The 20,907-nt window shown below is 24.5% G+C and overlaps 5 protein-coding genes and 1 long non-coding RNA gene across 11 annotated transcripts in view; 4 read left to right on the top strand and 2 right to left on the bottom strand.

Annotated features, from left to right (window-relative positions):
- Nucleotides 1–2,145: 2,145 nt before the first annotated feature.
- Nucleotides 2,146–3,254, top strand: LOC116185653 (uncharacterized protein C1orf158-like). Its single transcript, XM_031510578.1, has 4 exons — nucleotides 2,146–2,524; nucleotides 2,638–2,768; nucleotides 2,867–3,058; nucleotides 3,122–3,254. The coding sequence occupies exons 1-4, from the start codon at nucleotides 2,231–2,233 to the stop codon at nucleotides 3,252–3,254; spliced, it is 750 nt and encodes a 249-aa protein (XP_031366438.1). The 5' UTR covers nucleotides 2,146–2,230.
- An 877-nt stretch (nucleotides 3,255–4,131) lies between these two features.
- On the bottom strand, nucleotides 4,132–7,559 carry LOC102680709. Of its 2 annotated transcripts, XM_006615848.2 has the most exons (6): nucleotides 7,106–7,559; nucleotides 6,915–7,032; nucleotides 6,248–6,601; nucleotides 5,890–6,162; nucleotides 5,524–5,801; nucleotides 4,132–5,440 (listed from the first exon to the last, which is right to left on the bottom strand). In XM_006615848.2, exons 1-6 carry the CDS (start codon nucleotides 7,195–7,197, stop codon nucleotides 4,627–4,629), a joined length of 1,929 nt encoding a protein of 642 aa, XP_006615911.1. In that variant the 5' UTR covers nucleotides 7,198–7,559; the 3' UTR covers nucleotides 4,132–4,626. The 2 variants fall into 2 exon arrangements, with proteins under 2 accessions (XP_006615911.1, XP_006615912.1); XM_006615849.2 differs by lacking the exon at nucleotides 7,106–7,559 and having other exon boundaries at nucleotides 6,248–6,749.
- A 275-nt stretch (nucleotides 7,560–7,834) lies between these two features.
- Nucleotides 7,835–9,865, top strand: LOC102681081 (26S proteasome regulatory subunit 8). Of its 4 annotated transcripts, none has more exons than XM_006615851.2 (7): nucleotides 7,835–7,932; nucleotides 8,061–8,097; nucleotides 8,173–8,317; nucleotides 8,389–8,799; nucleotides 8,895–9,121; nucleotides 9,227–9,502; nucleotides 9,581–9,865. In XM_006615851.2, exons 2-7 carry the CDS (start codon nucleotides 8,080–8,082, stop codon nucleotides 9,719–9,721), a joined length of 1,218 nt encoding a protein of 405 aa, XP_006615914.1. In that variant the 5' UTR covers nucleotides 7,835–7,932; nucleotides 8,061–8,079; the 3' UTR covers nucleotides 9,722–9,865. The 4 variants fall into 4 exon arrangements, with proteins under 4 accessions (XP_006615914.1, XP_006615916.1, XP_006615915.1 ...); XM_006615853.1 differs by having other exon boundaries at nucleotides 7,892–7,932; nucleotides 8,016–8,097; XM_006615852.2 differs by having other exon boundaries at nucleotides 7,895–7,977.
- Nucleotides 9,866–10,043: 178 nt separating this feature from the next.
- LOC102680477 (pre-rRNA 2'-O-ribose RNA methyltransferase FTSJ3) lies at nucleotides 10,044–13,346 on the top strand. The gene is made up of 6 exons (XM_031510576.1): nucleotides 10,044–10,249; nucleotides 10,422–10,885; nucleotides 10,969–11,908; nucleotides 11,994–12,434; nucleotides 12,517–12,901; nucleotides 12,997–13,346. Exons 1-6 carry the CDS (start codon nucleotides 10,183–10,185, stop codon nucleotides 13,244–13,246), a joined length of 2,547 nt encoding a protein of 848 aa, XP_031366436.1. The 5' UTR covers nucleotides 10,044–10,182; the 3' UTR covers nucleotides 13,247–13,346.
- Nucleotides 13,347–16,786: 3,440 nt separating this feature from the next.
- Nucleotides 16,787–20,907, top strand: part of LOC116185654 — a 5,626-nt gene continuing 1,505 nt past the window's right edge. Inside the window, exons 1-3 of one of the 2 annotated variants that reach the window (XM_031510579.1) lie at nucleotides 16,787–17,404; nucleotides 18,232–18,398; nucleotides 19,041–19,402. In XM_031510579.1, the coding sequence (XP_031366439.1) occupies nucleotides 17,329–17,404; nucleotides 18,232–18,398; nucleotides 19,041–19,124 (327 nt within the window). In that variant the 5' untranslated portion in view covers nucleotides 16,787–17,328 and the 3' untranslated portion in view covers nucleotides 19,125–19,402. Of the gene's footprint in view, nucleotides 17,405–18,231; nucleotides 18,399–19,040; nucleotides 19,403–20,907 lie in introns of those variants that run through there. The other variant, XM_031510580.1, reaches the window with a different exon arrangement.
- LOC102680346 overlaps nucleotides 18,214–20,907 on the bottom strand; it is a 39,086-nt gene continuing 36,392 nt past the window's right edge. The window contains exon 2 of the long non-coding RNA XR_421804.2: nucleotides 18,214–18,441. This is a non-coding gene — a long non-coding RNA (uncharacterized LOC102680346). The remainder of the gene's footprint in view (nucleotides 18,442–20,907) is intronic.

Below are 20,907 nucleotides of genomic sequence, written 5' to 3'. Positions count from 1 at the left end.
TTTTTTTTTTTTTTTTTTTTTTCAGTGTAATCGTTGAATGTAACGTACACATGCATTTTTTAGAAAACTATTCTTTAACCATATTTGTCAGTAATTAATGCTTTTCAATTTTTGTGTACTTTTTATGTACTTTTTTGTAATTGTTTTATTTATGATTTTCTTAAAAATGTACGAGCCACACGTACTTGATATATTGTCCGGAGCAGGAGAATTCTAAACAATATTAATTTAAGATAGGTTTCTATAAACTGTGCGCAACAAAATATTTGTTTGTGATACGTCGAAATTTTGTTACGCGCAGATTCTTTATGATGTGTAGACAAAAAAAATTAACATTTTCTTTATAAATCATTGTCTCTCGTTGTTGTTGACAATAACGAAAGAAATCATGTTTCCATGTGAAATCATTTTTTGTCATCTTCCGTTTTTTAACTTTTGTGATATCGAGAGTGAAATTGTGTTTGCATATTATGCAAAGACAAGTGCGTGGTGCATAATGAGTGCAATTATTATTGTCAAATGTATGTAAATATAATCGTATTCCATTACATTTATTTGGCAAATTAAAACGATCTTTGCAAGTTGCCCTACTCATAAAAGGCTACAAGTATATGTATTTATTGAAAAATACACGTAACATTACTGTTTCAAAGCCTTAACAATTGTCGAAATATTGTCATACAATAATGTATTTTTCATTCTACTATTCAACTAAGATATTAATGTATCTGCTGAATTTTGGATCATGATTCAATTCTCTTCTTAAGCTACTGAATCGTGAAATAAAATTTCAGCCTAGGCAACTCTTTAATTGTGAATTTCGAGTATCGACCACTTTTTCTTACTAAATAACATTTATTTTTATAGACTATTGTAAAGGCATTATTGATTTTTCAACATGGAGAAAAAAATTCGAAAGTACTTATTGAACAAATTTTTGTTACGATCAAAATATAATTAAAAAATGATCGAATTCATAAATCAGCCTGTTATATATATTATAATATAATTTAAATTATCAGCATTTTTCTCTAATTGACACATATGTTTATTATTATTATTTTTTTACATCATAATTTATATAATTTATGCGCATAAACAGGCAATGAAGCTTAAGAAAAATTTGATGAATTTTATTGTATAACTCCTCAAAAATCAGATCCTTGTCGAAAAGTCCTTTTTAAAAATCTTCGATATATATACACAAAAAAAATAAAATAAAAATCAGAGTTATTATTATTTTCATAATACATCAAACATATTTAAAATTATAATTAAAAAAGAGTAGTTAATATTTAATGATATACACATAGAAAAACAAAAATCACTGTTAATGAGGAGGTTGATCTATAACCGCTGCCGTTCTTTTGTAAACTGTACGAAATATGCGAATGTGAAGGAAATAAATAAGTTGACAGATGTAGATATTCGTTTCATTGTGGTTTAGAAACATACCGAAAAATGTACAGAAAAAGTGCGACAAACTCATATAGTTGTATCACGTGCTTTGCTACGTTATGCTTTATTCGAAAAATTATATGTTATATACGTGCGTTTATTTAATTAAATTCCACAACATAAAAAAATTACAGGCGTTTTAAAAAAAAATCTATACTGATGCTCGATGGTGCATAGCGAAACCTATAAGTATCGAAGTAGGTTTACTATAAAAATGCAATGCAAATAATAAATTCTTTTTTCATTGCATGTTTTGTGTATATGTCATAACATATTTCAAAAGCCCTCGATCAAATTCAGGTCTACCTCATCGGAAGCAGAAAATAAAATGAAGTAGGGATTCCTAAAATTTTTCTAGAATTAAATGGTATGCAGTTTAAAGAAACTGTAGCTTCAAGGTATCTTGGATTATTATACGCAACTCGCTTCCTCATTTGAAAAATTATTTTTAAGAAATTTATCACTATTTATTATTTAATAATTAATGAAAATTGCATTAAAAATATAAAAGTAAAAAAAACATTAATATTTTTTAATAATATTTCTTAAGTAATAATTCTTGGATAGCATATTTAATAATAAAATAATTAATATTATATATATATGTATTTATTTAATATCAAAATTATAAATATCCGATTTTTCTTATTGATAAAGTTTATATGATTGATAACTTATTTTTTAATTCAATCAATAATAAATATAATAATTATTTAATTTTTACTTTATTGTTTAATTTATTTTCTTATAATATTATTCAAAGATAAATACCATGAATGTTATGAACTGGAATGTGGAACAACAATGTTTAGATGGTACATTATCATTAACAGATGTACGAAAAAAATTATTTCCTACAAAAATTACACTTGATCGTGGACCACTACTAGACGAAAACAAGTACTCACCAAAGACATTAGTAGGTGATTGGTTTGAACGTAGAGCAGATTACATAATCCAACCTGATGATTGGAGAACTACATATGAAATAGATTTTAAACCTCATATTAATGAAACTTGGAAAATAAATCAAATTGTAAAATGGGAAAACAAACTTATACAAGAGGTATACAAAACTACCATTTAAAGTATGTTATAGAAAATAAATGATATATAAAATAATCTTCAAATGATGTTTAATTATTACAATATTGTCTTTGAATACAATTTTCTCATAAGGGTTTACCCCAAGAAAAATTTTTTCATCACGAAAAGGAATATTATAGTAATATGACAACTACTTATGATTTATGTTATAATATTTTACCAAAAGGTCTCGAAGGACCTAAAATTAGATCTTATAATGCAAGGTATATATGATTTCATGTGTGTATTAATTATAAATAAATTATATAAACGTTTTAATTCTTATTAATATATTTATGAAATTTATATTTTATATTTAAAGACAAAGAAAATGGATTCCAGAACAAGATTTAATGAAAAGTTTTGGTACATTAACTCAATTCGGATTAAAAGATGCATTAAAAGAAGAAATATATAGGGATTCAAAGGAAGGAATAGCTAAATGTCAATGGTGGAGTACTTATAAAGAAGAGATAGGAGAAATAAAACCATTAGATATTGAGCAGGTTACTAAGTAAGTTATTGTTAAATTACAATTTTTATTATATAATTTAATTTATATTTAATTTTATTGAAGATTTCGCAGACGAAAAGTGAATTTTAATATACCAGATCTTAGACATTTTAAATATAAATCAGATAATGAATATTGTTTACTACCATTTAAAGTTAAAAATTCAGTATCAAATGTGCAAAGTGCAAAAAAATAATAGTATAAAATATATTATTCATTAAAAAACTTATATAAATTTTTTTACACAAACATCTTAAATAAAGATATAATATTTATTTTATTTATTTATTTTAACATCACATTATAACATAATAATATATATTCTTACAAATATAAAGAATACTTTGGATTTCATCATATATATACAAAATTTGTAATGCAAAATTTTTTATTTATATTAAAAAAAATAAAAAAAGATAGTTTCATAAATGTACATATGTATAAATATTAAGATATTAATTATGTAATTAGCAGTGTAATTTGAAAATTATTTTTATTTTAATTTTAAAATAATTATATAATAAAAATATTGATTTTTTAAAGAAATATAATAACATCATCATAGAAACTTTTATTGATATTTTATTTTATTTAATGGTATTGCTAGCTTGTACTTTTATCATCTGTAGTTTTTTTATTTACAATATTATTTCATAAATATTTTTCAATATTTAATTATCATTAAAAAAATACTTATATTTATAAATTGGATAAAATTTTGTTTAATATATATTATATATTATTTTAATAAGATTGAAAAAGATAAGAAATATTTTAAAAATTGTAATAAAAATTCTGAATATACTAAAAAAAATTATAATTCTCATTTAAAAAGTTTATCTTTTTATTTTCAAACCATATTCAAAACATTAAACATTAACATTCAAAACATATTCAAGATAATAGTACAAGATTGCAAGTACCAAAATTTACATAAAAAATTAACATGTATTATAATAACAATAGAATTATTTTAATAAGATTTATAATGTTGTTTGTTAATTATAAGTCATAGTAATGAAAACAATTTTTTTTGTATTCACAAATATAATAATAGAATTAAAAAAAAAAAATTAAACATCAATATAAAGTGAATTTAATTTCACATTATTTCAGTTCTTAATTCTTATTTTTTGGATTACATATATATCTTACTAATGAACACACATGGAGAACGTTTTTTTTATCACAAGATTCACAGTTTACGTCAGATAATTTTTCCGTCGAACCAGTATCCCATTTTCCACTATTATGCGTTTAACTTAACATTATTGTTCAAATTTGATGCTTTGTAAAATGCATATAAAAAAATAATATTTATTTACAATGATTTATATGAGATAAAGAAGCGAGTGATAATAACAAGATTTTATGATAATAATAGAAAACTTTATACTGGCAGTGTATCGCTATTTATCAACAAGTTGAAATTTCTATATTATTAATTACTATTTTTTATAAGTAATTACTTTATAAAATAGTAATCAACTTGCTTTATAATTAAAAACTAAAATACGTATAAATGGCAAATATAAATTCAGATAGAATAGCAAAAATGTATACCCTGTTCAATGTAATAAAATAGTACATAACACTATTATATTTAATACAAGTGAACCACATAAAAGGATTGGTAACCAAATGGGACTTGTTACAATAGTGGTATGACTAGGAAATATTTGCATTTCAGAGGGACTTTTAATATCATTTATATTCATATTTTGCCCTTGTGAACATTGATCCATAAAAATTGAATTATTTCTTTTGTTATTTTGAGACAATAACATTTGTGAAGTATAAAGATTAGTTGATGTAAGTTTCACTGTTTGATTATTAAGTGATTGATTTTTTGGTTCTGATGGAAATTGAAGACCTTGTTGACAAAAAGATCCAATGGGACTATTATTTTGCCGTAATGTATAACAAGATTGTGTTGTATCAGATACAACTGAACACTGATCAAATTCATGTATAGATGGTTCTCTAGATGGACCAAAATTAGAACTCACAGAACCAAAGCCAGAACTTTGACTGGATGATCTGGACAATGATGGTGCATCTATACCTTCTTGCCAATAACCACCGGCTACCCAGGATGTTTGTGTAACTGATTTTAGTTTCGGTGGTGATAAAATATGTCTTTTACCAGATTTTTTAAAGAGCTCAGAACTTTTTGTACTATACACTTTAGTTTGAAAAATCTTAGGTATTTTAGTTGAATGTTTTGGTTTATTTTCATCTAGTGATAATATGCTTAATGTACTCAAACTATCATTCAATGAGTAACTATTATCTATCATATTCTTTTTACATATGGGTGTAGAATTAAATATTGCATCATTACTGATAGATATTGGCGATGACTGTAATTCCGAATTTGTACTGTAATATAAATAATTATTTTTTGTATTTTATAAAAAATTAATGAAAAATTAAAAAATTTAATAATTTAATAAATTACTTACAATAAATTTTGAAAAATTATAGATTTGGAATTAATTGAATTTCCTACACACTGAGACTTGTTTTCTACCGATTGATTAACAACATTTTCATTTAAATTACCAATAGTTTTAATTTTAAAATTGTGCTTATTATTTGAAGTTGTTGTAAATGAATCAAATAATTCTATATTTTTTGTAGAAGATTCAATTTTTTTAAATGATATATTTTTATTTAATGTAATTTTATGAGATTTAGGTATGATATTTATAAAGCCTATAATTGAGATAAATAATATTATCTAAAACAAAAATTATTGAAAAACATTATATATTAAAATACAATTATAATATTAATGCAATATAATTTATTTTAATTTATTAACTTACCATATGATACTGAGTTATATATTCTAGAGAAAACCACGAATTCTGAAAATCTGCTTTAATTAATTTTGTATCTTTAAAAGGTAAGAGTGTAATCATACAAATCCATAAGAACATAAGTAATGTATCAGAATTTTGTTTTTTTGTTATCCAACAAGCACAGAATTGAAAAAATAACCCTCCAACTGGCAAAAATATGAATTCCATATTGTATGCTACCATAGAACCTAATATTGTTGCTATTATTCTGCATATAAATTCACAACATTTTTTGTCCTGAAAATTCAATTTTATATTTTAAAAGAAATCAATAAAATATGAAATATATAAAATTTTATTTATCTTTTATTATAATACTTACATTGGCAATTATACAGAATGGTTTTTGTTTAAATAATAACATTTTATATTGTGCAAGCCATAATGCTTGCTTATATAATACATTATTTACTGTAATTTTACATTTTGCACACAATGGATATTGTTGTTCTAAATTATCTTTCAACTTTTTAATTTCATATTCATAATTTTTTTCATTTTCAGGTATATAACCAGATATTTTTGATATTTTTAGGTTTTCATTCATGTTACATTGTTTGCAGAGCCCATTATTTATATTTTTATTAGTCATATTTTGGTTGATTGTGCAATATCTTTTGATTTCATGTGAAGGTTTCTTATATTGTTCTGGTATATTATATGAGTAATCACCATTCTAAAATTTGACATGGAAGAAAATATAGGAACAGTATCCAAAATAAATATTGAATTTTAAAAACAATATTGCATAGATAGATTGTTTCAATTCTGTATCAAGATATTCCAATAACTTTAAAAATATTTAATGAATCAATTAATTCAACCTGGTGAAATAATCAAGATACATTATGCATAAAATTTTAATAATTGAATTAAAATTTTTGGATGTGTCATATGAATATAATCTTCAATATTATAAATATATATAATATAATATAATATTATGAATAATATATCCTTTAAAATTTTAGTTGAAAAAACTAATTTACCTTAGAAAAACCATTGTATTGTTCACAATATGGACACATCCACCAATTAAGCTGTTGTCGCCAAATTTTTATATTTTTGTTACAAAACCAACAGTTCACTTTTACAGGCCATCTTAATCTAATATATAAACAAAATATGATATAATTGTAATTGTAATATTCCAGAGAGAAAACAAAAAAAATATACTTACTTAAGTTTTTGGAAGACTGTAGTGAACGTGACAAATAGTAATAAAATAATGGAAAATATTGGCATATAATTGAACGACAAGTCAAATTCCATTTTTTACATAAAAAATATATAAAAACTAAGAACAAAGTTCATCTCCCGCCGACCGGTTAGAGTGTCTTCACCTTAACCTATGTGATCTAAACTGTATAAAAATCATGCAGTCACGTGGCGTATTGAATACTTTCACGTTATACTTTATATATTATGTATTTTGCTATTACTATAACAAAACATTTTCCATTATTCACGCGCGTGCTAAATTTTTTATAAAATTAAAAATTAGGTGAAAGAATTCTAACATAATATATATAATTTTCCGCGTCGCCGCCTTATTTTATTCTATAAATTTTTAAGCGTGTATCAAGTACCGTTATCGTTCAGTCTTACCAATTTTACAAAAATATAAATTATAATAATAATTTTTAGGAAATACATAAATTAAGAAATACTAAAAAATAAATTCAATAATTTTTAATTATTTTATAATTAATAATATAATTTGAAAAATAATATATTACTCTTTAATGAAATTATAAATCTTAAAGGATGATTTACATCAAGCGATAATAAATTTTATTAAATGTTTAATAGTTTTTATTATTAAATAAAAAAATAAATATAATTTATTAATTTAACTTAAAAATTTTATTAAATTTTATTAATTTTCATTTAATGTTTTGTAATCAATATGCAATAAATGTATTAATCGATATAAAATTGATTGTCGATAACCTTATAGCAAGTAATCGACTCCCAACTTGAGATCGAGGATTACATTACAGTACAGTAGGTATCAATGACAAGCAATTCTTCTAGTAACATCATATATAAGTCAAGTTTTAAATTTTTTTTCACACTTATTTTTATAGATAAATGATAGTATAAAAATAATTATAATTTGTACTTAATTATAGATAAATAGTGAGTGCAACAATGACGCTCACAAACAAAGTAAGTACTCGAAGCTAAATAACGTGATATATATTTATTATTTAATGGTAGTATTTATTTATTTTAATATTTTAGATGGAAATAGATGAAAAAACTATGAAAGGAGAAGGTTTTAAACCATATTACATTACTAAAATCGAAGAACTTCAATTAATTGTAGCTGAAAAGAGTCAAAATTTGAGGAGGTTACAAGCACAACGTAATGAGCTTAATGCAAAAGGTATGTTATTCTATAATTATATCTTTGTTTTTTTTAGTTAATCATTTTAGAATAAAAATATCTCTTTGTAGTACGTATGTTGCGTGAAGAATTGCAACTTCTTCAAGAACAAGGATCATATGTTGGAGAAGTTGTTAAACCAATGGATAAAAAAAAAGTTTTAGTCAAAGTACATCCTGAAGGAAAATTTGTAGTAGATATAGATAAAAATATCGATATTAATGATGTGACACCAAATTCACGAGTTGCATTACGTAATGAAAGTTATACTTTGCATAAAATTTTACCAAATAAAGTTGATCCACTTGTTTCTCTTATGATGGTTGAAAAAGTACCAGATTCTACATATGAAATGGTTGGTGGTTTAGATAAACAAATCAAAGAAATTAAAGAAGTTATTGAATTACCTGTTAAACATCCTGAATTATTTGATGCTCTTGGAATTGCCCAACCTAAAGGTGTACTTTTATATGGACCACCAGGTAATAAATAAAAAATTAATAAACAAAAAAATTTTTTCTTTTTTTTTTTAATTAAAAAATTCAATAATATTATTGATAAATTCATTTATTTTCAGGTACAGGTAAAACATTATTAGCAAGAGCAGTTGCTCATCATACTGAATGTACATTTATTCGCGTATCGGGTTCTGAATTGGTTCAAAAATTTATTGGAGAAGGTTCACGAATGGTTCGTGAATTATTTGTAATGGCAAGAGAACATGCACCATCTATAATATTCATGGATGAAATAGATTCAATTGGAAGTTCTCGCATTGAATCTGGTTCGGGAGGGGATAGTGAAGTAAATTTTATATTTTAGAATAAAAAAATTTTATTTTAAATAAGTGTTTATTTAAAAGTTTTTATATTATAATTATTTTATATTTTATGTTATATTATATTATAGGTTCAACGAACAATGCTCGAGTTACTTAATCAATTAGATGGTTTTGAAGCAACAAAAAATATAAAAGTCATTATGGCTACAAACAGAATTGATATATTAGATCCAGCATTATTAAGACCGGGACGTATAGATCGTAAAATCGAATTCCCTCCTCCAAATGAAGAAGCACGACTCGATATTTTAAAAATTCACTCGAGAAAAATGAACTTAACACGTGGTATAAATTTAAGAAAAATTGCTGAACTCATGCCTGGTGCATCGGGTGCAGAAGTGAAGGTATTTAATATACAGTTTGAAAATATTTTTTAACATTTTTTATTTCCAGAATTATTTATTTATTTCTTTTCTTTTTAGGGTGTATGTACAGAAGCTGGTATGTATGCTCTTAGAGAACGTCGTGTACATGTTACCCAAGAAGACTTTGAAATGGCTGTAGCAAAAGTCATGCAAAAAGATTCAGAAAAAAATATGTCCATCAAGAAATTATGGAAGTAATAATTGATTTCATCCTGCAGTTCTCATTCTATACTCTTTTGCATCTTTTGCAAAATCATTTGTAAATTTCATACAATTTCGATTTAAATGTATACAAAATAAAAGTTACAGTTACAAGAAAAATATATTAAATAGAAAAATTGATACTTTTTGTGACTCATTTTTTTATTAAATGTAATTATTAAATAATATTATATATTATATTAATATCATATTAATTAATATTATATGTTTATACATAAAAGATTTTCTTTTGCATTTGGAAGTAGGTTGATGTTTTTTCCTAAAAATAAATGTATTTTCTAAATGTCCATTTTTCTTTATCCCCACTTCTAAAATATCTTATATATAGATATATATGGACTATAATGTAGCGCTAGTACACTACCATTATTTTTGTAGAGAAATATTTTTCATTGAAATAAGTTTTCTATAAAAAATAAAATCGTTTATAAATTAAAATGGGTAAAAAAGGAAAAATTGGAAAACAAAGAAAAGATAAATTTTATCAATTAGCAAAGGAAACGGGTAAATATTTTGAAATAATATTATTTTATAAAAAAAATAAAAATAACCTTATTCATTTAATGAATATTTTAATATTGAATTTTAAATTATGATATATTTTTAAAATTATATTATTATTGATAATATATGATTTAAAAATAAAATTATTTTTTTAATAAATTATATTTTATAGGTTATAGATCACGTGCGGCTTTCAAATTGATTCAACTGAATCGGAAATTTGAATTTTTACAAAAATCTCGAGTATGTATAGATTTATGTGCAGCTCCTGGAGGATGGATGCAAGTTGCTCGGCAGAATATGCCAGTATCTTCCATAGTAATTGGTGTAGATTTGTTTCCTATAAAACCCATTCCAGGATGTATCAGTTTAATAGAAGATATTACAACGGATAAATGCCGTATATCAATTACACGTGAATTAAAAACCTGGAAAGCTGATGTTGTATTACATGATGGAGCACCAAATGTAGGTAAAAATTGGCTCCATGATGCATATCAACAAATTGTTTTAACTTTAAGTGCTCTTAAAATGGCAACGCATTTTTTGCGGTCTGGTGGTTGGTTTATTACAAAAGTCTTTCGTTCAAAAGATTATAATCCATTGATTTGGGTATTAAAACAATTATTTAAAAAGGTATATAATTTTTTTTATTACAAAAATAATTTTTATTATATTGATATTTTGTTTGTGTATTTTATTTGTGTATTTTGTTTAAGGTACATGCAACTAAACCACAAGCATCACGTACAGAATCTGCTGAAATTTTTGTTATTTGTCAATATTATATTGCACCAGATAAATTAGATCCTAAATTTTTAGATCCAAAATATGTTTTTTCTGAATTAGAGATAGAACCTACAAATAAATTAAATATATTTAATCCTACAAAAAAAAAAGATAAAGTAGAAGGTTATCCAGAAAATGATTACACTTTATACCATAAACTATCTGTTAAAGATTTTATAGCACATGAAAATGTTGTAGAAGCATTGCAGAATACTTCTGAAATCGTTTTTGATGATGAAATAATAACTAATCATGAAAAAACAACTAAGGAAATTAAGGAATGTTGTAAAGATATTAAAGTATTAGGTAAAAAGGACTTACGAAATTTAATTAATTGGTGGAAGATAATAAAGGAATCTTTGAAAGAAAAGGAACCAATAGATGAAAATATACAAAATTTGCTTGATGAAACAATAGAAACAGCACCTATGAGTCAAGAAGAACTGGAAGATATAGAAGATGAACAAATTAGAAAACAAATTGAAGAACTTAAAGAAAATGAAGCTAGAGATCTTAAACGAAAGAAAAAAAAGGCCAACAAACAGAGACAAAAATTAAATGAACGACTTAATTTAAAAATGATACATAAAGGAAATGAAGGACCTATATTGGAAGGAGATGATATGTTTAGTTTGAAAGAAATTAAAACACATCAACAGTTAGAAAATATAATGGATCAAGATCCTAATATACTAGCAGAAAGTGATGTAGATTCAGATACAGAACAAAAAAAAACAAAAAAAATAATATATAAAAAAGATAAAGGACATTTAGATAGTTCAGGCTTATATTATAAATCAGAAGATAGTGAACCAGATGATTCGGATGATGCTTCAGATAATGATTCAGATAGTAATAAATCAGATTTAGGTATTTTATACATTATTTAAATGTATAATTTTTTATATTTATAAAATTATTAATATTTTTATGCAATTATACAATTAAATTTTAGGTTTAAATGAATCTGATGATGAAAATATTAAAAACATTAAAAAAAAAAAAAATAATATTGAAGAAGATTTCGAGAATCCTTTATTAACTGATTTAGATCATAGAGACAAAAAAACTAAAAGAATTCACAAAGCAGAATTATGGTTTGAAAAGGATATATTCAAAAATTTAGAAGATGAAAAAGATGAAGATTTTGAATTGGATAAAATGGTCGAGGAATATAAAAAGAAAGGTGGTCATATTATAGGAGAAGACATTTCTGCAGATAGTGATAAAGAAAATAAAATAAAAAATCATAAAAATATAAAAAAAAAAAAACAAGATGATGATGAAAATAATAATGATCTTAATAATGATGATTCAGATTCTGATTATGATGTGAATAAAATGATGAAAAAATCTAAAAGAAATGAAATTAATGACAAAGATAATTCTCAAACAAGTAAGTATGTTGTATGGATATTATACAATAAAATTTATTTAGTAAATAAAAGATTTAATATAATTATTTTTATAATATATAGATAATAAATTAAAGAAAAGGAAACATTTATCAGAAGAAGATTTAGCATTGGGATCATTGTTAATACAGAGTAAAAAAATTCGAAGAAACTTAATAGATTCAGCTTGGAATAGATATGCATTTAATGACGAAAAATTACCAGATTGGTTTATGCAAGATGAAGAAAAACACATGAAAAATGTAATACCAGTACCAAATGAACTTGTTAACGAATATAAAAAACGTGTTGAAGATTTAAATATTAGACCAATCAAAAAGGTAATAGAAGCAAAGGCAAGAAAAAAGCGTAGAGCGTTACGTAAATTAGAAAAAGCAAAAAAGAAAGTGGAATCAATAATGGATAATACTGATATTAGTAACAAAGAAAAAGCAAAACAAATACAAACGTAAGCATTAATTTTTATTTAAAAAATTTTATATATTTTTTATGTATTTATGCATGCATATGAAATTGATTATTTGTGATCTTCTATTTTTCTAGTTTATATAAGAAAGCTCATAAAGAGCCGAAAAAAGATGTTACTTATGTAGTCATGAAAAAACATATGACACAAAAGAAAACGAAAAGACCACCTGGCGTTAAAGGACGTTATAAACTGGTTGATCCGAGAATGAAAAAAGATTTACGTGCAACAAAAGCAAAAGAAAAAACTAAAAAACGTGGAAAAAAGAATCATGGTAAACCACCTCAAGGAAAACCTAAAAATCATAAGGGAAAAAAATTAAAGTAATTTAATTTAATTTAATTTTTTTATTTTATTCTTATATAAAATGATCATATTAGTGATTTTCATTATTTTGAAACTTCAATATTCAATATAATGCATTAAAAATAGGAAACTAAAGTAATAAATTATCTACTTGAACACATGATAGATACTATTTTCCTTGAAATTTTAATATTATATTTTGTACATAAATATGTATTGTATATATAACTTACACAATTATTATTATTATATATAATAATAATAAAATGTCTAATTATAATAAATTGAATATTTAAAAACTCAATTATTTGAAAATTGCACTTTGTGATCAAAAATTGCAATGTACTTTGATACATAAAAGTTGAATAAAAAAAAATATATATATATATATAGTAAAAATATATATATTGAAATTTATTTATATATTTATAATATTAAATTATTTGTTTTATAAATTTATATATTTTTATTCAATTTTGATATATCAAAGTATATTACAATTTTTTATCACAAATTGTAATTTTCAAATAATCGAGTTTTTAAATATTCAATTTATATAATTAGATAGATATTTTATATATTTATGTTACTATATATTTTATATTTCATAAAATACTTCCAAAAAATTTTATATATAAATTTATATATCCGGATTTTTTAATTGATATGAAAAAAGTCTATTAAAATAATAAAAAGTAAAAAAGTACAAATAAAAATATTTGTTTTAAAATAATTTTAATGTAATTTATAAAATCATATAACATGCAAAAAATGATATAAATAAATTTTATTATCCACTTGTCCAACTATGTGAAACCTCCTACTATGATCGACTTAGTATTACTTCTCTCTTATCTTTTTTGCTTTTTACTAACTTCCTTCCTAGTGTATTCCATACATCGAACATTCTGATGCAATCATAGCTGCGTAGTGTCGGGACGTTGTGGTCGATGTCAAGGACAAGGCCGATGGCATTTAGAAAGATCGTTTTACATCGTCGTTGCAATGAAAGTAGTCGATGAAACTTTTTTTGGCTCACTGCCAAAAATCTCATCATCGTTCTCATCAGCTTCATCATTGGTATATTTTTACAAATATGCTTCTACATTTATATGATATGATTTGTAATTACGAATCTTCTATCATGTTCTTATTTTTTTTTATTTTTTATTATTCGTTATTCAAAAGTTTTTTGTCATCTAAGCATTTGTTTTAATTGGCAGAAAATATCAATTATGATATAATTAATATAAAAGCGATTTATTGCAATGGTTGATGTTAAGATCAAATTTATTGATATATAAATTTCATAATATGATGAAATACAATATCTTTGGTACAAAAAAATAAATATATTGAAAATTAATGTTCGATTTAGTTTCGATCATGTATTTTTGAATTTATGTAAAAGTTTTTTAACATTTCTTCTACAATTAATGATTTTATTATTTTCATTAAAAAAGATATTTAAAATTCACAATGCTATATTATGTTTATTAATTTTTTGCTTATTTTTGTTATTATTCCAAGGAAAAAATTGTTAATTTTATTTTAAAGGACATGTCGATCTCGAGATATGATAATATTCATTCGTTCCAATTTACTTAGCCGTAAATCAAGTTTGTATTTGGCGTCAAACATTTGTAGATGCTATAACGATGCTCAAAAACTTAATAATATATTGGCGCCAATGCTGATTTTCAGAAGAGAAACTATTTTTAATTTTTTCGATTTTTACATGACAAATAAGTATGTTTTTATCATGTATATTTTTCGCTTTGATTAATGTTATACAAATAATATTTTTATTCTAATTTATTGAAAATGTAAAAATGTAAAATATCATGTATAAATCTAGTAAAATTATTAATTTATATTATGAAACAATATTTTAATTATATATATTTAAATATGTATATTATCGATTTTTTTTTATTAAATTATTTGAAAATTATTTATGAGATATGAAGGTTGAACTTGGTAAATTCCGAAGCCTTGAACTGATCTGATGGCTTTTAACTTGAGTTAAAATTATGATGAAAAATATTGCATCAGAAATATTCACAATTGAGAAATAGACTATATAAAAAATGAAAAACATACTTGTTAAAATATTTTTTTGATAATATTAGAAGTTTAATATGCTATAATAATCAATAACAATATATGATTTTGATGACAATTTTAAATATTGATAAAATAATTTTGTTTTTTTTTAAATTTTGTTTTATAATGTTTTTTGTTTCAAAAATATAAACAATGAATAATTGATATTATTCGGTCAAGTTTCCTGACTTAGATTCTTTTATGAAAGACCATCGGTATTTGTGTTCTTTACGCGGTTGGCGCTTACGTCAAGGGCGACCTCGACTTTCCACCGTCTCTAATCTGTACGAGAATCATTTACGAGACAAGCATTTCATTTCCACAGTGTAATTTCCACTAGATATAAGTATTAAGATTTTGTAATCTCTTTACGATCGCATCGAATTTTTTTTTATAGATTGCACAGTTATTAGTTAATTTATTAAGTACATTATATTAAAATCTTTTCAATTGATTTTTTATTATTACTTGAATAATTCATAAAATAAGTTCGATAAATATATAATTTCTATTTTTAATTTTAAATTGAAAATTAAGAAAATGTTTCTTTGATTTTGTTTATATTAAAATTAATAGATTATCGCAGTTATCTTAATAAATTTTATTTTATTTTTGCTTTATTATTAAAATATGTGTTATCTTGATCTTTAAAACAAAAAATTTATTAACATTTTAAAAAATTATTTTATTAATTAAATATAAATGAACATTCAAAATTAACGAATATAATTAATGAATACTTTAGTTACTTACCATGTCAAATCTTGAATAATCATTTATATCATTTATATACTATATAATATAAAAAAAATACATAATTAGAATTTAATTGTGTTTTGTATTTAATAGATAAAAAAACTTAAATTTTAACTAACTTAAAAACTTAAATTAAACTTAAACTTTCCATTATATATGCCGTAACATTTACATATTCATTCTTTTGAAAAGATATGTTGAAATTTTCTTCTTGTAATCTTTGTCGTTATTTTCGTATATAACTTTGAATCACAAAACTAAAAAATAGAAATGAAATAAATAACATTGAATTAAAACGAAATATAATATTCATAATAAAAATATTGTGAATATATGAATCAAAATGAAATAAGTAAATGCGAAAAGTTAGATCGAAATATAAAAAAAGATAGTCAAGTTATGGAAGTAGTGGGGGTAGATGCAGTGAGACAAGGGCTGACGCGCGGTAATTGAGAATCGTTAACGCGTCCTCGAGAGAGATTGAGCGACTGGATTTTGCTAGGTCCTCTTTTACTCTCCGCAGCCGTTACCATCAGCTTGTCTCCCTCTTTTCGTCCCGGCTTCCTAGCCACTATGCTGATGACCTTCAACCGTTCAAGAGGGGATGGACCTCGTTGGCTAGCGGGCCGAGGTATAAGGTCAAGGTTGCTGTAGTCGGTGTGCACGGGATATGCGACCTCCAAATGCATCGAGCGAGATGCGTGCGCAATTGACGCATGCGCACTATGAGCCGGCTTGTCGTGCGTCGCAGCGTGTCGCGCAAGTCATTGCCAAGGTCTTCTCTGGTCACGGGCAAACCGTTATAAGTAGCGATGGGCACGAACTAAAATGTAATTTTTAGACTGTATTATTAAAGATCTATATATATCATTAAATGCTTTTAGGATGTTATTAATTTAAATTTTGATGATTTGAAAAATTATACATCTGTATTGAATAATTTACATCCTATATGATGTTGAAATCTTCTGAATGAACTTATCATAAAAGAACATAGTAAGTACCGGATATTTATTTTCATATTATTTTGAATTAACATATTAGATGCGATACATTTTTTATGCAATGATATATCTATACACTATAATATGCAGGAAGAAATAGAATACGTAATAATAGGAAAAATATATGAAAAATTAACGTTAAGTGTTGAGAGTGGCCATCTTGAAATTTGTATTGTATTGCATTTGTATTTTTTTAACACATTATATATTCAATTTGTTTCGATTTGATATTAGATTATGAGAATTTCGGTTCCATCGCTAGTCGTAAGTTGCCGGTTGAGACTGATGCAAGGTCGACGACGATTGTTTCAGGGTAAGCTGAACTATTAACGCCTACCCCATTAAAACTTTTTCTTGTATGTATTGTAACATGAATTTAAAGTAATAGATAGGATTGAGTTATTTGTTATTGATTAATATAAAAGAATTGTAACTATAAGATATAAAAATAAATAAATGAATATATAATAAATGTAAACAAATATATTTTCTACAAATGTATTTTCTAATTTCTTATTACTTTCTTTTCTATTATATATTTAATTTGAATTTTTTTGAAAATAATTATTTATAATTAATTTATTGTTTCCTTGGTTTCAGAAAAAGAAACAATCAGGAAAAGATCTAAATATTTTTATTACAAGATTTCTAATAGAAATATTTATAAAAGGATTTTCTTCAATTTATAATACATAATTATAAATATAAAGCAATGAAGTATTAAATTTTTATAAATTTTTTTACGAAGAAATCTATTTTTAATTCTAGGTAAAAATTAATTTTAAAAATATTATGATTTCTCTTCTGATAAAATTTAAGTGGATATTTATATTTTGCATAACATATCCTTTTATGAACTTGTATAAATTTGTATAAATTTCTTGTCATGAGAAATGAAATATTATTTTAATTTTTTTGTTTTTTTTTTTTCATAAAAGTTTCATTGAAATTTATTTGGGATAAAATCTGGTTTTAATTATAAAATTTTAATTTTATTTATTTACATTTTATTACTTTTTAAATTAAAAGATGTTGCAAAAAGAAAATAAATTCAACAATTTGAATTATTAATTTAAATTATTATTAATTTTATTGAATAAATTTGAATATTTTCGATTTTTGTTTTTTTTTAACTTGTAGCGAAAAGAAATTATGAAAGGAATAAACGCGCGCGTCGCGACGCCTGCGTCACGACATCCGACGTACATCCATGGCCAAGGTCCTCCCCGGTCACGGGCAATCCGTTATACGTAGCCGGGAGCCAACACTTGCTCGAGGTCGTCCATGACTATCTTATTCGCCTCAAGGTTCGGAAAAAGTTGATCTCTATAGGCAGATCCACCCAATATGCTATGAAGTCATACAATGTTAATAAAGATGAACATTATTTTTATATAAATGAATTTAGCTTGAAATATTTAAGAGAAAAACTTTATATTTTAAAGATAAAAAAATCAATTAGAATAGAATATTTAATTTGCATATAAATTATAAAAATCTTTATGAAAGCTACATAAACTTTTTCAATATTAAAAAAAAAATGTACAAATTTTTTCAACAGGTGATACATCTATTCTTTCTTATTTGATTAGATTGCTATCAATTTTCGATTTAACAATTGTTACAAATTCATTTATTTTCATTAAATTATAATATTTTTCATTAGTGAATTAAAAAATCTATCAACATTTTCTTTATGCCTAGAATGAAAATTATGTTCTATATATATATATATATATCAATTACTATAACATTTTATCATATAATATATAAATCATTTCCCATTATATCATACATTTATGCCCACAAAATATTTAAATCTATGCTCTTTCAATCGTTTCAGAATATACTTTTCTCGAAATTCAATTTTTGAACGAGTTATAAGATGCAAGATCGGAAAGACCTTGTAGTACGGTCTAAAAGTAGTAAATTCTTCGTTATGTCCTTAGATTTCCGATTATTTTCTTCCCTTCCTGGAACGTATTACCGGTATCCATCCTTTTCTCACGATGGAAAAGGGGTTTGGGAGTTGATATTGGCCCATTCGGGGCGGCAAGTTCAAGGTTGCCACGTCCGGGCCACGTCCGGACATGCTAACCCAAATACGATTACGGTCTGAGTACAGTGAAGAGCCGAGACAACAAACTCGAGATCTAGTTGGAGTTTGCTAGGCCAATGGGACAAGAATCTAGCCCAATTCCTCTTCTCAGAATTACTTTTCTAAGTGGACATGCGGTTTCCCGCAATGTTTAAAAGATTTTGCATATCGTTCCATGGCTAATGCTATTAATATATTAATTTTTAATTATATGGAGTAAACTAAAATATTTTTTCGTAACAGCAATTCAACAGCATGAAACATTCATATGTAAAATATTTATATAAAAATTTCGTATGTCTTGACCCTTCTTAATTTCAACTTCAAAGTGTCTACTTTTTTTTTCTCTTTTTTTATTCTTTCTTTTTTGTTCTAGAGATTTGTTTATTTTTCATTAACATTTTTCTCTCATATGTAATTCAACGTTTCTGAATAAGTGTTTTAATCTATTTATCCTCTTCTATTTCAATTATCTTTGTTTCATAATTATAAAACTAAAAGTGAAATTATCAACCGATTTAAATTCTAACAGAGAAACTTTTAAGTGTGGTCCCGCGATTGATTGCAATTCATGCAATTGCATCATATCTATGAAAGAACAATAATACGTAGTAGCTGGAGACCGTTTCATACCGATTACCTTGAACAATGTATTCCTATGCATTATATATACAATTATGACTGATAAAACGATTGATGAGAAACATTAAACATGAACTCATTAATCGATTATATTTCAATTAGATTTAATTTCTAAATAAATAAAAATCTATATTATTTATAATTGTATTTCTTCATGAATTTAAAATTTGTAATTAATAATTCTGATTTTTTTTGCAGATTTCTTGAAGAGTATATTTCCACAATATTGATACGTTATTATATATAAGAAGATACAATACGAATTTCTACGAATTAGTCGCATCATCATTGTACTTAGTCACGAGAATTATCGCCTCGTAATAATGTCACCTGGATGTATCATTACGAAACGCCTACCGAATACGCGATTCTTGGAAAAAAACGAGAAAATATCCTTGTTTATCACTTTGAATTTTACCGAGCAGCTCATGTCTCGCTGCAAGTACATGCATTATACTTGTATCATCATCGACACGTAATAATAATTAGTACTAGTCATTTGGATGACAAGTCATAATTACAAAATTTTTCATTATATGATTTTCGTTTTCCATACATAGGAGACGAAAGAAAATAGGTAGTATAATATATATTAATAATCATTAATAAAATCTAATAGGATAAACGAAATATATATTGATTCAGTCATAATTTAATCATGTTGTAGATTTGATAATTACTTTTCTAAAAAACTTCAAAAAACTTCATTTTATTTTTAATCAAAATATGGTTCATCGACTGGATGACATGAAAATATGGACTTTGGAAGTGGCTTTCGATTAAAATAGCTAATGATTGATCAGGAAATCGTCTCATAGAACATAAAGTTTGTCCACAAATTTCCTTTCCGGAAATCATTTGATTCGCCCACCATCCGGCCAGCGTTTCATGTTTCACCTCGAAGCTGGAAAATATATTCTCCCTCTTTTCCTATTTTCCGCGTGGGACGTGCATTCAAGCGCGGTAACCTTGAACTTCATCCGCCTTTTCATCTCTCTCTTTCTTTCTTTCTATTTTTTCTCTCCTTTTAGTGCGATCTTTCTTCTCTCTTCCTTCTTTACTGACAATGTTCCGTC

The sequence above is a fragment of the Apis dorsata genome, unplaced genomic scaffold (genome assembly GCF_000469605.1).
Source record: "Apis dorsata unplaced genomic scaffold, Apis dorsata 1.3 scaffold_243, whole genome shotgun sequence".
Classification (NCBI taxonomy): domain Eukaryota; kingdom Metazoa; phylum Arthropoda; class Insecta; order Hymenoptera; family Apidae; genus Apis; species Apis dorsata.
The sequence above is the reverse complement of the archived record's forward strand: the minus strand, read 5'-3'. Positions and strand labels throughout refer to the sequence as shown.